This window comes from Hipposideros armiger, unplaced genomic scaffold (assembly GCF_001890085.2).
Source record: "Hipposideros armiger isolate ML-2016 unplaced genomic scaffold, ASM189008v1 scaffold_262, whole genome shotgun sequence".
NCBI classification, from domain to species: Eukaryota; Metazoa; Chordata; class Mammalia; order Chiroptera; family Hipposideridae; genus Hipposideros; species Hipposideros armiger.
In genome coordinates, this window is record NW_017731612.1 from 11,475 (window position 1) to 28,175 (window position 16,701).

General features: G+C 38.9%; 1 protein-coding gene across 1 annotated transcript in view; it reads left to right on the forward strand.

Annotated features, from left to right (window-relative positions):
- Window positions 1-1,356: 1,356 nt before the first annotated feature.
- The window catches only part of FAM241A (family with sequence similarity 241 member A), a gene marked incomplete at its 5' end in the record, with an annotated part of 17,594 nt that continues 2,249 nt past the window's right edge, over window positions 1,357-16,701 (forward strand). The window contains one exon of the mRNA XM_019656531.1: window positions 1,357-1,461. Within this exon, the coding sequence (XP_019512076.1) occupies window positions 1,357-1,461 (105 nt within the window). The remainder of the gene's footprint in view (window positions 1,462-16,701) is intronic.

Here is a 16,701-nt window from a genome sequence, read left to right on the forward strand (position 1 = left end):
GGCGGCCGCCGGCGGAGCGCGAGCAGGTGAGCGGCCCCGCGGGCCTCGGGGGTCAGGCCGGCGCCCCGGCTCTGGGCGCGGTCCCCCGCGGGCGCGCCCCCGCCTTCCCGTGAACGCCGCTTTTCACCTTCGAGCCCGCCCTCCCGGGCTGGTCCTAGGGGGGCCGCTGCCCCCCGTCTTGGCACCTCTGCGAGGCGTGGGCGCCTTTCCTGGGTGGGCTCCCGGTGTCTGCAGCTCGTGGAGGGGTGAGCCCTGCGACAGATGTCCTGGGGGGACGGTCCCAGAGCGCGTTCTTCACAGGAACACAAAGGAGACCAAATATCGTTTAAAAAGTGAAAAAGCAAGGTAATCGCTTTCGGTTTGCACCACAGGTAAAGAAGTGTAAGGCGCCAGCAGTACAATGGAAAAGAGAAGTCGGGTGATTTTTGAAACTCCAAATTTGCTCTCACTAAATGTGTGACATTAGGCATTATAACACATCAGGTATCTTCAAGATTAGGCAAGAAATGTATTTGTGGGATGAATTTTCAGCAGCAAATACAGTCATTGGCTTCATAAATCCCGAGGTAAGCCAACCTGCAGAGTCCCATCTCCGAGCAGGATGACGCGTTGCCTTGACTACAGCCTGTCCTGTTGGGACAGTCCATGGATACCTCTCCCCTCTGTTATCCTCTTGCACCTGTCCTTCCTGTCATATTTCGCAAACTCCAATATCATCACTAAAGACATTGATAGCTACAGTATAACTTTCTGTAGCATTTCGACCTTTTATTTAGGAAACAAATAACAGTGTGGTGCGCAGAAACAATGCCTTTGCGTTAGGTCTGCTGGCCATGGGAAGTGTAATTTGTCATCCTTATGACAATATAAGAGACAGCGACTGAAGGAAATCATTGATAGGCACAAGGTCTTCCAGATTCCCTTCTTGGTGTTTTTTTTCCGGGTAACTGTACCATGACTCAGTAGCTAAAGGGCTTACTTTCCTCTTACTTTACTTGTTCAGCTGGAAAAAGTGAAGAAAACAGGCAACAGGAACTGCCTTGGTGATGGGATGTGGGGGTTGCCTTTGAGGTTCCCAAGGTGAATTTTCACATGCCTGTAGGGAAGCATGTAAAATACTTCATGTGAACCTCTGTGGACTTGGCATCATCAGTAGCTCTGCTCTTACCAAAATTGCTTGTGGTACAAAGAAACAGGATGAAAAGGAAAAAATAAGAATGAAACGTATATCCCAGGAAACAGATATCGCTTTGGGTATCTACTTCTTTCATTGCATGTCATGGAAATTAATTTTTCTGTAATCCTATGAAAATATTATCATTGTATTTTTATCGCATTTATTTACATACACAATAATTGAAAATTACACCTGAGACATGCATTTCTTCCTGTATCAGAACTAAAGAACTTCTTTTCAAGAGGCCCCAAATAAACAAAATTGGTGCAACCCAACCCATTGGTGTAAGAAGCAAGCTTTTGAGATAAGTCATTTCTTGGTAATATCACAAAGGATTGTTTTCTAGCTTTTTTCCAATTCCTGCAAATGTAACGTAAATTTGTTGTGCACTGCCTGCCATAATGTTAGAGATAACTACAGATAAAATGTGTTTGAGGGAGAAGTAAATGAAATCACAACTACAAAACATATCCTAAGTAGTTGTTATATTTAGTTTTCATTTAGGGGGATGGTGTGTTTTTGTTTTGTTGTTTTAAAGACACATAAACTCCAAATTACAAATGGAATGTTTTTGAAGACTTGGGTCCGTAAACTAGTTATTTAAAACTTAAAATGAACTTTTCAGTAGAAACAATATTATAAACAACATAACCAAAACTAATTAGCTGGAAATGAGGCAGAGGCCATCTTCCTGCTGTGCTTTCTATTGTACTTAGCAGCTTGCTCACTGGGCTTCCAGAGTCTCAGACTCAGAGTGAAGTGGAGGCGGGTGGCAGGAGCAGTCCAGGCTCCTCAAATGCAACAGCTGCGGAAGGCACCTGACACTTGCTCCTCCCGTGACTTTTGTCAGTCACTGCCATTCTGGACTAAGTCCCTTTCTAGTGCCACTGCTTCACAGAGTTTCGCCCGTACCTGATAATTTGGTGAAGCAGGTTTCTTCCCCAGGCTGCAGGCTCCTCCACTAACCCCCTTTCCTTCGCTAATTTTCTCTCCTCTCCTGTCTGAAAGGCTCACGCCCTTCTCTCGACTGAGAAGGCTCTTACATCAGCTTTGACTCTACGAAAATGACTCTATCATTGGCTCATGGTTATTATGATGCCAGGTCAAAATGTGTCTATATTTTGTTATTTATTTTATGTAATACTGAAATACTGGTATTGATACACTTGTTTTCTTAATAATGGAGACATTGTCAGCAGTAGTTTTGCTCACTATGTGGAAGCATCGAATTTTACAGTTTGTCCTTAGATGATACTTAGATGATCGGAGAGAAAACTCTGTGCTTTTGGCCAGAGCCTTTCCAGGTAGAATGATTGACAGAGGAGTCCTGGTTAAAATCAAGTATCCTAGGAAAGGAGGCCTAGAACGATAGACAAAGTCCTCTAGATAAAGGAACTGTGTCAAGTTAGAAGTAGGAGTCAGTCCTCTCAGAGGTACACAGGGGAGATGGCAAAAGCCCAGGGAACTGAAGGGACAGGGCTGTCCTACGTGTGTGTCAGTAATCGTGTGTCAGGAGGTGCTCCAGTCACTGTCGGAACTGAATGCCAGGTAGCTTGATGGAAGTGAGTCTGTGGCCTGCTGCATAGCTGGAAGGCTGAACACCTGCAGTCCTTCAGTTACCTGTCTGTCGTGTGAGTGGCAGCAGCTCACAGCCTGAATAACCTAGGATGGCCCTGCTTACCTAGAGCATGGAGAGGTCCCATTATCCTTAGATTGACTTCAGAATCCTTAGCTTTAGATTTAAGGTCTGTGTTTATGATTATAAAAGTAATGTGTACTTTAGAAAATGTAGAAATATAGAAAGATCTGCAAAGGAAAACAAAAGCATTTAGAATCCCACATCAAGTAATATTTTGTTACAAAATATCAAACATTTGGTATTACTGCATTCATATATCTCTATGTATATATGTATATACATATATACATAGAGATATGTTTTTAACATGCATTAATGTAATATTTGGTATCTTGTTTTCTATACTTGTGGTATCATTTGCCTGCATTATCAAAAATTCTTTGTAAAAATTATTGTTAGGGCTGCCTACTAGTCCATTCTCCCAGTACAGCACATTTAAGTTGCTTTAAATTTTCTTTTATAAATGATGCTGTAATGAAAATCTTTGCTTAGAAATCCTCACAGTTCTACCTTGGAATAGATTCCTAGAAGTAAAAGGACTAGGTCAAGGAGTCAGAATCTTTGAAATACCTTGAACATCTTCAAGAACTGCATTCAAGAAAGGGTGCACCAATGTATATTCCAGCATTGGTATGTAAAGTGCCGACTGGAAACCACCCATGCCAGCAGTGCACGGTAGCATTCATAGATTAATCTTTGCCAATTTAATAGGCAAAAGTTATCTGATTATGTAAGATTTTTCTGGAGAGGTTTATAAAGGCATTCATATACATATTGAACATTTGTAATTTAAAAAAAATCATGTTCTTTGACCATTTTTTCTGATATTACTAGAAGATATTTATCCCTATTTCACAGTGATTATAGATACTTTCCCTGCTTGCTACTTATTAATATTTTATAATTTTGTTTATGATGTTTTTGATTTAGAAATGCTTTAAATTTTTATTAGCCAAAGGGATTTTTTTGATAATTTCACACACACACACACACACACACAAATATCTATATATTTGTTTAGAACATTATTTCTAATCCTACAATCAGTTAACTATCCACCAACATTTTCCTTTGAGTGTGTGTTTTTATGGCTTTGGTTTTTTCACCCTACGTACTTAATCTCTTTCGAATGACTATGTATTAGGTTGTCGGAAAAGTCATGACATATGTTTTCTGTTTTTCATTGCAAAAATGCGTCATGACTTTTCCGACAACCTAATATTATGTAAGGTATGGAGCTAATCTTTTCCCCCGCCCTAATCATTGAATAATCCACTTTCTCCCTGGCTTTACAATCCTTTGCAGTAGTTATAAATAATAAAGTCTTCCTTAAGCTAATACATTGTGAGATTTTTTTTTTCCACATCGTGTTTTTGCTATTGGTTTCTAGCTATTGGTTCTTATATATTTAGTTTTTAACTAACTAACTTTTTGAATTTTTTTATTATTTCTAATACTGATAAATACCAGTGTCTCTTAGATTTAAGGTTGATTTTGCTTCCTTCCAAGTGGTAATGCTTCATTTCTGTTTCTTGCCTTTTGCAGTGCCTGGCTCTTTCAGATCAATGATGGCTCACAGATATTTAAGTAAATAAATGTAGGAACCTCTGTAAACAGCATTTACTAAAATGTGTTCCACGAGATCATCTGTTTAAAAAATGGCAGTGGAGGAAGACCTTACGCTTCCTCTTTGAGCTAGCATTAAAACTACGATTAACAATACAAATTCAAGTCCTGGAATGAATCCTAACTCTGCAACTTATTAACTGTAACTTTAGGCACGTTACATAACCCCTCAGGTTTCAGTTTCTTCATCTGTATAAAGGGAATAGGAGTTGTATTCACCCTATAGGATCGTTGGGAGGATTACGTGAGTTAATAGTCTATGTGAAGTGCTTAGAGCGGTCCCTGGCACAGGAGTAGTGTGTGAATCTTAGCTTTGGGGCCTAATTTCCAACCAGAACACTAACTGAAAAGAAATCTGAGACATGGCGTTTTTAGGCTTTCTAGGCTCTGCAGTCAGAAAGTCACCCTTGGAGGAAAGTGGAATAGAAAAGTGTTCCTCAGCTTCAATGCACAGACGAGTTAGTGGTGTCTTGTTAAATGGTCTGGGGCCAGACCTAAGATTTTGTGTCTCCAACAAGCTTCCTGGTGGCGCTGATGCTGTGCCCATGCCCCACCCTTTGAGTACAAGGGACCAGAGGATAAATAAGCCATAGTATCTATCAGTAATGATTTGTATAAGGAAGTTATTTAGCTGTTTCCCTAGAGCAGCGGTTCTCAACCTTCCTAATGCCACAGCTCCTTAATACAGTTCCTCATGTTGTGGTGACCCCGAACCATAAAATTATTTTCGTTGCTACTCTATAACTGTAATTTTGCTACTGTTATGAATCGTAATGTAAGTATCTTTTTGTTTTCCGATGGTCTTAGGCGACCCCTGTGAAAGGGTCATTTGACCCCCAAAGGGGTCGCGACCCACAGGTTGAGAACCGCTGCCCTAGAGGGTATATTTGAGCTCTTGGTAAGATGTGAGAAGCCAACAGTTATTCCCCAGGCCAAGTGATTTGCATTAGGTCCTACAACTAACTGGTACTAGAGAGCAGATCAGAACCCAGGAGTCCTAACTCCAAAGCCAATGATTTTTCATGTATACAAAGAACCTGCCCACATGATGGGAGAACAGTCTGACAAAACTGCTGCCCTCCCTTAGATTGTGTAGTTCAAAACGAAAAACTCGTTTATACCCACTTCCTTTCACGTCTTTTCAAAACAATTTACAAGCAATACTGGATCAAGTGCTATGAGTTTAGATGAATTTGTGCCTAAAATTAATCTCTTCGTGTTCCCAAGGACATCCAGTCACTAGAGTAACTCTGAAGATATTTGCATGTGATAGGCATCTTTTGTTCTTTTTTAAATCATTATTCTGAGTGGAATCTCTAAATCAGTGGTTCTCAAGTGGGGCAAGTTTTGCCCACAGGGGCATTTGGCAAAGTCTGGGACATTTTGATTGTTAGGACTAGGAGGTTCCACTGGCATCTAATAGGGAGAGTCTGGGGACACTGCTAAGCACCCTGTGATGCACAGAACAGTCCTGTGCCACAAAGCATTATCTGGCCCAAATTGTTAATAGTGCCAAAATTGAGAAACCCTGCTCAAAATGTTTTAGGGTTACAGTGCTTTAAGTTCTCAAGAATAATCACTCTGATGATAAATATTCCAATGAATAGGTAAAAATTGTTCATTGAAGCCTGCACTCTCAGCTGACCTTGTATGTCTGTCGCCAGCTGCTCTTGATATGCGACTTTATTTTGCTCTCACATTCTCACATTCTTTTTCTGCCACTCTTTCCTACAAACCATCTCTTTTCTCTCTTTTCCTATTGAGCGTCCCATTCTCCCATTGTCTTTTATTCTTCCCTAACCATCTCAGCCACTTTCTCATTTTCTCCATCCATCCTCTCTTCCCACTTCCTCCTCTTTGCAGAAACAGAGCATTAAAGATCACTGAAAAAGGTTTTGGAGTATGACAGTTCTAAGTTCTAATCCTGGCTTTACTACTTTATTAGCATTGTTGTCTTAATTATTTCATCCCTCGTGGATTCATTTTACTCATTGTAATGGGTATAGTGCTACTCACTCCTTAAAGTTCTTATTAGGATTCAGTGACATTTTGTATATAAAATGCCTAGCACATAGTAGGTCCCCAGTGAATATTAGCACCCTGTTTCACCCTCTCACCTTCCCGCCTATCTTTTTCTCTGGTTCCTTTCTCATTCCTATTGACTAATCACATCATGCAACTGTATTTTTAGTAAATGTAATTTTCAGATTTCTAGAATAAATATTATTTACTGAATACAGTGTTAAGATTTCCTAATTGTTATTTCTCTTCAAAAAAATTTACCCACAGACCTTAGTTATGTTGCTTATTGTGTAGATCCTCCGTTGATCTTTTGTTGTTGTTGTTTTGGGACACTGATCCTTGATTGAAAAAAAGAATGGCCACCATCTCTGTACAAGTTATTCTCAATTTCGTAGTCAAGAGAAGTGGTAAAGCACTGTTACAGGGAAAACTAACAGTGTTATGATGCTAACTTTGCCCTTCGCAGCCTAAGTGGAAGCTCTGTATCTTTATTCACACGTTCTTTAAGCCTTAGCCACACTATCTTCACTTTCTGTCTTCTCTGGAGTCGCAATCTTATCTTGCAGTAGCAACACACACCCTCAGAAACCTTGAGTCCCTACTAGCCATGTTTTGGTTCATAAAGTGGATTATATATTCATTTGTGTGTGTGTGTGTGTGTGTGTGTGTGTGTATTTAAGGAAATTGATAAGACAAACTAGTTTTATTTGAGCAGAGAAACTAAATTGAATTTCTAATTAACTTGATTGATAAGATGCTTTTTGATCTAATTTTCTCCCATGTCTCATGTTTTTTGTGTGTTTTTCCCATTTAACCTCATTAGCAGCTATGCCTTCTATTGGCAGAGGAAGAGGAAACGATGGGCTGTTTGTCGTTGCTGTTTCCTTACAGTTTATCAGAGTTCTAAGAGGCAGCTCGGTGTGACTGTTTTGAACTTTATGAAAAATGAAAGCTAAAATTATTAATATTTAACATCTAAACATAGCGTTAAGAAAATTACATGTATTTGTGGTTTCAACTATATTCTCTTTGATATAATTTTTGTTTGAGGGTTTTTTTTTTGTTGTTCCCTCTTTCAATTAATCTGAAAACACTGATTTTTATTTTTTATCCTCTTGGTCAAAATTTTACTTGAACATATACAGGCCTTCTACAAAGGCAGGGAATTCAAGTTTGATTTCCCATGACCAGGGAATTTCATAAGTCTCATTGTATTCAGAATTCCTTACTCCCTGGTTTTCAGAGGTAATAACAGAACATGTTGTCACTGCCACAAGTTGAGAATTGAGAAAGTCATTTTTAAGGACTGATGTTTAATTATGGCTACTTTCAATAGGAAAGCTATTCCATCTTATGGTGGCATACTGGCATGTATGTACAAGGTACTCAGTAATGTCGCCACTTTCTTTAAAAAAAAACAGATTTTAGGAAAAGTTGAAAATGTAGAATTTTTTAACTTGCAGCTTGATTTAAACACAACTCCTCTTCGTGACTTAGTGTTATTTGACATTAATCCATGCACAGCCCTTCTCTACTTTAATTAATTTATTTTTTCATTATGTATCTATTTTCTTCTACTAAAATAAGCAACTCTTTTAATATGTTTGAAAGATATGGCTGAAATTGTGTATATCTTTTTGATTACTTGGTGGTTTCATCTGTCTCTGTTTGCAACTATGGTTTAAAATAATGAATATTGTTGGTTAAAATGAAAATGAGTACAAATTTTAGTATTTTTCAGCTTATAATAATTTCAAAGACTAATTCAAGAAACAGTTGATCTCATTGATTTTTATCCACCTCCTCAAAAATATTTTATTCCTTTATTTGTTCAATATGTTTTAGTGAAGATAAGTGTAAATGGGTACTATGACTTTATGTTTAATTATAAATGACACAATTTATAGATATAATAATAAACATATTATAAATTATATAATCTACAATGCTCTTAGTGAAGCTTTTTCTAGTTAGTAAATTCTTCTATTAAGCATATTAATTGTATCCATTTTATAGGAAATGAAACTGCAAGTACATTGAGTATCCATTAAGCAGGAAAACATGTCCGGCCTCACTACAAATAAAAGAAATGGAAATTAACACTATTAGTGATTTTTCACCTATCAAGTTGTTAAAGATTAAAAATATGAATAGCGTGGGTTTGGAGAAACAGTGTATGAAATAAGAATATACTGAAATTAGAAGCTTCTATCCTTCTGGAGGGAAATCTGGTATCAAACCTCATGAGCAGATCCTTTTATTGCCCCCACTTTAAGGATATAAACACTACAGCGGAAGGAGGTTAGGTAACACACTGCAAGTGTCACAGTTAGTAAATTGCAGATTTGAGATCCAACCCGTACTTCAAGTCTGAGCTCTTGACAATCCAGCTAGTGTTGTTGGGCCATGAAATCAATTTAGTGGAGTATGATCAGGAGAGAGTAGGGTATGGGAGAAATAGAACGCACCACACTCGGGATGAGGGTCGTTTCATGGAACTTGATAAGTCTGGGACAAGAGAAACAATATATTTCTTACTGTGGGTCACAGTCAAGATCATTGCACCCACCCAGCCTGCTCGGCTCTGTCTCCCAGCCTCTGCCCGGACTTTCCTTGGCAGGCCTTGTATCATCACCTTAACTGTTAGCTCTCCAAGCTCCAGCTCTGCCTACTCCATAGAAAGAACCACCAACCCACCCACTGCTCTGTTTTATTTTTCTCATAGCTCTCACACTGTTTGACATTGCATTATTTATTTGTTTGTTATCATGTTAACTCTTTGCCATTTCCCAGTCGCCTCCTCACAGCTCAGACTGAAACATAATTTCCATGAGAGCAGAGACCACATTATGTGGCACATGCTTCAGACTATTCTTTTTTGGCATCTCTGAGGTCGTAGAGAGTCTGTAAAAACTTCTATCCAAACGATACTGCTGGTAAAAACTCAGTTGATACTTTTGCTGAAGCAGTGTGGCTTCCCAGGGGAACTATCTAGACGACATTAGTTTTGAAGAGAGGGGACTTTGTGCTTTCCAGGGTCAGTCTCCATTTTCAGAATCTACAGCAAAGAAACTAGTGGTGTGAGCTGTGCTTTGAGCTGAAGCACGCTGCAAGGCTTGTGTAAGAATTGAGGCAGGGTTGTGTTCCCTGACCTGCTATATTTAAAAACCACAGTATCAAGAAAGTGAAAGACTAACAAACATAGGCTCGTGGGATACTGTTATTAATTTATATAATTGGTCTAAATTTGAAACTTTGTTTTTAATTTTTCTTGAGGCTGAGCAGAGGAAAGATAATGAATGGAACCCAGAGTTGACCTAAGTTAAAGTTCTGATCAGCCATTTCCATAATGGCAATGTTAAAGGATAATTTTCAGAAAGAGGTCAGATTGTAGCGCTTGTTAAATGTAACATGCAGACATGTTAAGGATTTTATCTAACTCCCATTAATGAGGAAACCAAGCAAGTGTTATAGCTGATTTAAAGGAGAAATCAAAGGAGCAAAAATCGATATGGAGAAAAGACATGTTGAAATGAACTTACAAATGGACAGGAAACTTATTGGCTTTTTCCATCGTCAAAGAGAAGGACTAGTTGAACCTCCACTGGGACAGAATGTGTTTGCATATCCATAGTTAAGAATTAATTTCCTTGTTATCGGTTATCTGTAATTTACAGACCTGTAAAAGAGCTAGCTCAAAAGCCATGAAGACTGAACAATGCTGTTTTCCAAGGAGATAACCCGTAATTTTTTTTGCTTATTATTAATTTCCTTATAATAACAAAGAAATTTCTACAATTTGCTACCCAGAGTAGATTAATTTGAGGAGGATCTTTCCCTTTACAATGTCTCATGCTGCTAGGAAATGCTCAATCTAATCTCCATAGTAACATTGCATCCACACATTCAGTGTGCACATGCAGGCACATGATTTATACACTTGTAAAAATAAAGGGTTGGTTTATATTTGAAGTTCTCCCTGTTATTATGTAACCGAAGTTAACCTGATACTAAGATAACTACTGAAAAACAAATTTTAGTGAGAACGACATTGCTACTCCAAGGGTTCCCATATCTGTGTCTACTTTCTACTGAGGGCTCAAATCCTAACTGCTCACTCATATCATCCTAGCGTATTTTATCTGTGTGTTAAGTGGTTATTGGTGTCAGAGACAACTTTGTCTACTCAAGAGTTTCGTGGGAGTGTAGAGTCACATTTAATTTAAGCTTTTAAATGAATTCTATGGGGGGAAAAATGCAGGAAGAGTGAATAGGGAGTGTGGTTATGGGGTAGGGTTGCTGTTTACATAAGGTGTTCATGGAGGGGCTGGATCACTGAGGCGCTGTCTCAGCCGAGATGTAAAGGAAGTGAGGAGGACTGATTCGGGTGTGTCCCCCACCCCCGTTGCTTTGAGTCTTGAGGAGGGGACAGCCACATTTGAAGCTCATTCTTAGTGACTGTGGTAACATATCTTTCCCCACTCTCAAGTCTCAATTTTTTCTCAGCCTTACCCCCTTCCAGTTCTCTCTCTATTTTTTTTTTTCATTTCTTCCTACTGTAAGCAAATTCAAATCCTTTGTGGAAAGATGAGTGGAAGATGTAAATTAATTATAGACTTACTTCAGTTAACAACTTTCATCTTTTAAAAGGTGTGATGATATGATGTTTCTTTCTTAAAGAGGACCGTACAATCACGCCTCATAATGAATCTGTTTACATGTTTTGCTTTCTTTTAATGCCTGTTTCAGCTTCTTTGCACTAAGGAAGTGATCTAGAGGTTTGCAGCACAGCATTGGAAAGAGCTCAGATTTTAGTCAGAAGACTCCTGCGCTCAGATTCTGCCTAGTGGTCTAATCCTGGGAAGCCACTTGACCTCTACAGTCTAATAATACCCACCTTGTGGCATTTTCCTGAGGAGCAAATGCTTGGAATGTGTGTGTTTAATAGGGTTATTGAACAAATAGCTAAGAATCAAATAAAAATGGGGAGATTCCCTTTAAAAATGGGAAAATTAAATTAAAATTACAGAGATTTATTTCTCAAGAGATTAAAAATATTTCACTAATAATTGACTCTTGGTCAGGGTGTGATTTAAAAAGTGAGAGTCTTCAGTATAGAAACCATATAAGCATTAATGAAATCATTAGAATACATGACATCTTTATCGGGAGAGATTGTAGAGTATGAGGAAACGGCCTACAGATAAGTCCCTGAGCAATTCCGACACGAACCCCGAGGGCCATGAGCCAAAAGGGGGGCCAGAGACGAGGGAGGAGGCGAACACACCCACGATGCCTTGCAGGCTCCTTGCATGCCTTCCTGGGTCACGCCATTCACTGGGGCGGGGACCTGGCGGAGGACCGATGTAGGGCAGGTGACTGCGAACTTGGTAAAGGGCATGTAGTGTGAGGTTCCTGTGAGACACCTATATGGGAATTTTGAATCTGCAGCACAGAAATCTGAAGAGTTGCCTGAGCTGAGAAGTAATGCTCAGACAGATAAGAAGAAAATGGAATCTTTTATAAAAGCACAGGTCATTGTAATTAGTAAGGGAGAGTGCAGCCCTGTTTTAATATGGTGATTTGAGTACATATATTTCCTTATATGTTAATGTCAGGAAGTGTGGATTATGTACTTTGTGTTCCCACAGCACTTAGCTTGCTCGTGATAGGTATGCAATTATTAGTTATTGATTTGAGCTAAATTAACTGAAGGGTTTATGTCACAAGCCAGACTGTTCTGTAATTCAAGGACTGTGAATTATTGTCGTTGGAGATCAGTGATCAAAGATTAGTGTTGCTCTGGGAGGACGTGACACACCAAGAACCAGTGTGGTTTCCTGGAAGTAAGCAGCTGTCAGTCTTGCAAACCAGTCAGATCTTTGCAGGCTTGCCATGCACTGGGTAGAACACATCCTGCATAAAACGCAAAACATGCTGAGAGCAGTGGATCCTACCTTTAGAATGTAACTATGCACTTTTTTACAGTAGGCAGAAAACTTGTACTCACTTTTGCTATATCACCATTCCCCTAAAATTAAAACAGCCAGTGTGCTGTGTTATAAAATAAGGTGGCTTTACGTAGATATACTGTTTTCAAAGAGTTTCTTCCATAAGAAATGTCATAAACACACATACATTTTTCTTTATCTGCAAAACTAAATTCCTACAGATTCTTTAGTGTCATAAATAATGAAAACCAACTACACTTTTTTAATTAAAATGGTTGACGGATAACTTATCAGGCATTGCATTTAATAGAATTACACTACAGCGGTTATTTCAGAACTGCAAAGAAATAGATGAGCCACGACACTGGATTTCAGTGAAAGCGCAGTGTGTGCGGCGAGAAGCTGTGGTTGTACAGAACACAACCAACAACTCCTAACTGTCAAGTGAGTGGCATTTGTCTAGCCTTTTGAAAAATTGTCAGACTCATAAGTACTGTTAACCTTTTCCAAGACCAAATCCCATTACAGATCGTAGTAAGAACTTAATGGTAAAAGTTAATTTTAAAGGCAACTGAATTCTAACAAGGGTGATTCACATATTCGCATAGTTCTGTTAGACATAGCAGCCATGCTCATCTTTAACTCTTCAAATATAATATGGAAAAGATATCTAATAGCATAAATAAATAGAATTTTCAAACTTTCATAGTTCCTTGGCCTAAGTACAAATTTAAAACTACTATCCTAAAATTTTAGCCCTTTTGGCTTTTACTTTATCGTTGCAGTTTAGAACCCACAGTTTACCATTTCAGCTATGAATTCAGAGTCACAGTTCTCCCCACCCCTTGCTTGGTGTGGGTGAAATTGTGGTCAGCTGCCTTGTTATACATTCAGGTCTCAGAGTTGTTGGTACCCCTTCCAAACTCAAATTCTTTCAGTCACCTCTCAATAACTGTCCATCTGTTACTCAATTTATTGTTCCAAATCATTCCCCCTTAATATCCATTTTCATGTAGTTAGCACAGAGTGCATTTCAAATGTGAGACTCTTACCTTTTTAAAAGAAAGTAACAAGATCTTTTTTCAAAAAAGGTCTTTTGAGAGGTTAAGTGGGGTGGCATCTAACATCCCTCTGAAACTGACTTTCAACTTGTCGTCATCATTGTTCTTCCTCTTGTGTTTGTCCCTCCATAATTATTATATTCAGTCTAAATTCTGTTATTTATAAAGGTAGCCTTTCCATGATCATTGGAGCCCATTCTACTATGTTAGAAGTTCCTTGTTCTTACTACGAAGGCAAGAAAATTTCAGGGGGGTAAAGGTGGTAATTTTCTGTCCAAGTAAGATACATTTCTCTGTCTTAACTGGATATAATTAGAAAAATGAAACAAAAAAATCTGCCTCTGAACTGCTCTGTGTGTTTAGTCTTTATGCCAACTTATGTTGCTTTTCTTTACTCCTGGAGAACAGTGGTGGATTAAGAATTAACGGTTGGTTTGGTTTTTATATTTTTAAAAAGAAAAATTTTAAATCATGGTCAAATTATATCACAGTTGAGACCAGGTGCTATCCTGTGCAGTGCGGCAAAGGTAAACACCACAAAACTATTTTTAAATATTATTTTTGCAGAATATAAATGAATCCAGACAAGTATAACTGAACTGCTATTAAAAGATAACATAGTAAAACAAATAGTATGTGAATGATTACAAGACTGATTTTAGATTTCTAAGGAAGTGGACAGTGTAGGGTTTTAGAACGTGGGCTTCAGCGCAGAATGACGTGTGCCTTTATCCCACCAGTTACTAGGTGTTTGTGACTAAATTATGTAATCTCTCTTTCTCAGTTTCCTTTATGTTTTGTATAACAAAGTACTTAAAACACTGCCCAGCACATAAAAAATAATTGATAAATGTTAGGGCTTTTGAAATTAATGAATGTTTCCTGTGGCCTGAGAAACAGAGTCCTTCATCTGTGACCCAGGAGCCTCGTGTCTTCTGCCAGCATCCATGAAACTGTGGCAGGCCAACTAACTTGTTAACTTGCAGGTCGGATAAAATGTCAGCCCCTTCACCGTTCTTACCAAAGATGAAGAAATAGAAACAAGCAGAGCCAATTATTTCAAGCAGTTTAGTTATGAAGGAGGAGAAACAACACAGTAGAGCTGGGGAAAAGATCTAAGCATTTATAAAGATTAATAAGGAGGAGCTAATTGAGAGGGAAAGATTAAATGTTCCTGAGACAGGGTGAAAACAGAAAAGGGGTAATGCAGGGTAGAAAAGGATGTGGTCCTAAATATAGGCAAAAGGAACTGGACAGAGGAGTACTTCCTCGTGTCTGTATTTGTAACAGAGAACGCCGGGCAGATGGGCGTGAAAAGCTCATTGATTCACTTAGCCCAGGTAAGGAAGTTCTTTCCCCTGATATTTAGGTCAGGTAACGAGCTGGAGGAGACAGAGAAGAGCAGTGGGAGGAAGACTTACTGGTGTTCATTTGCTCTTTCATTTAGTACAGCTCCATTCACAGACCACCATGTGCTATCCAAATATTATTTCCCTTTTGGTTGTATGCATCTTGAGATGTATACTTAATAAATTTACCTTTCCATGGGTTTGCACTGCTGTGGCTGGCTCTGCTTGATAGCTAGGGAAGGCCAGCCAAAAGTGGCCAGGAAAAATCAGCTTCTCAGTTTTTACTCTGTCTTCTTTTGGGTTGTCCTAATATTAACCATCTTTCCGTGTATTCTTATGTAGTTTTTAAAAATGCCCAGAAAGTTATATCTAAAAATTTCTACTAGGATAACCCCCATGAATTGCTTTTTAAATTTTATTAATACATTCTTCACTTAAGTTGTTGCTGACAATAAAACCAAATTAATGACAAAGTCATTGAGCGCTATAGTTAAGAACACAGGCTTTGAAATTAACTAACAATGCTTACTGTAATAAATGAAGATTAAATGACATGATGAATGTAAAGTGCTTAACACAATATCTAGCATATAGTCAACATTTAATTAATGAAAGCCTTTTTCTTTTCTTCTTTTATTAAAGATTTTATTGGGGAATTGGGGGAGGGAACAGCTCTGGGGAATCAGGGAAGGGGAACAGACAAGTTGCTGTCCTTTTGTTCTTCAGTCTAGTTGTGGAGGACGTTGCTTCACTGGCCCATGTTGGTATTATTGTGCTCTTCTCAGGTGAGGCAGGTCGGTTGCCGGCCTGAGGACGGCCGCTCACAGTGGCTCACAACAGCTCACGCCGGCTGTCAGCCACTCACGGTAGCTTATGGCAGCCACTGCAGCCCCACTGCGGCCTACGCCGTTGCCGGCAATTCACGGCAGCCCAGCTCCAGGTCGAGCTGTTGTTCACCATCTTAGCTGTAAAGGGTGCTGTGTCACTGGCCCTCATGTGGGATCCGAACCAGGGCCTTGCTGCTCAGAGCTGGCATCCCAAGCCAACTATTAACGGGTGAACACTCCACTTGGCCGACCCAAATACATTATAATTTAAGAGGAAATTATTGGTATAAAAAAAAAGGCGATCATGTAAATCCATTTTATGGATTAGAAAACTGAGGCTTAGGAAAGTGAAGTAATTCTGAGAAAGCCACTCACTGTTGGAGCCTGGATTTGCACTCCTGGGATATCTGTACAGTGTTTTGTTTTCCCACTCTTTTTTTGACAGAAATGAACATCCAAAAGTATATATATAAATGCTGCCTTTAACTTAAAGTATAGACCTAATGATGCTGCCCCACCAAGCCCCATTTCCCACCACTCGTCACTGACACTCTGCACTCCATGTCATCCCTGTTATGAGGGAAAAGACCACTTAAAGTCATACTGAAAACCACTTTATCTGACTAGTACAAATAAAAATTATTTTTTTCACTCTTTCCTTAAATATGGATTTTAAACTGTATATGTAGAATAGAAAATAAGACATTTCTTAGGTGAAAAAATGTTTTTAGTTATTTATTTATTGATGCGTGAAATGATCACGTTTGGTTTCTACTAAAGGAATCTGTTTGATTCATAAGTTTGAAGTTTCCTCAAACTTCCTCCAGTTTCTTGGCTCTGCGGGGCAGGTGATTTTTGTCTTTAAGCTAATTAACTTAACTTTGGCCTAGACTTAATGGTATTTGATACTTGTTATGTGAAACCTTACATCTAAAGCTTTTTTTTACATGTAATTTTCCATTTTGCACGTACTATGTGAAAGTGGATGTTCAAGAAATAATTACTGGGGGCCGGCCGAGTGGCGCGTTGGTTAAGAGCTGGCTTGGGAC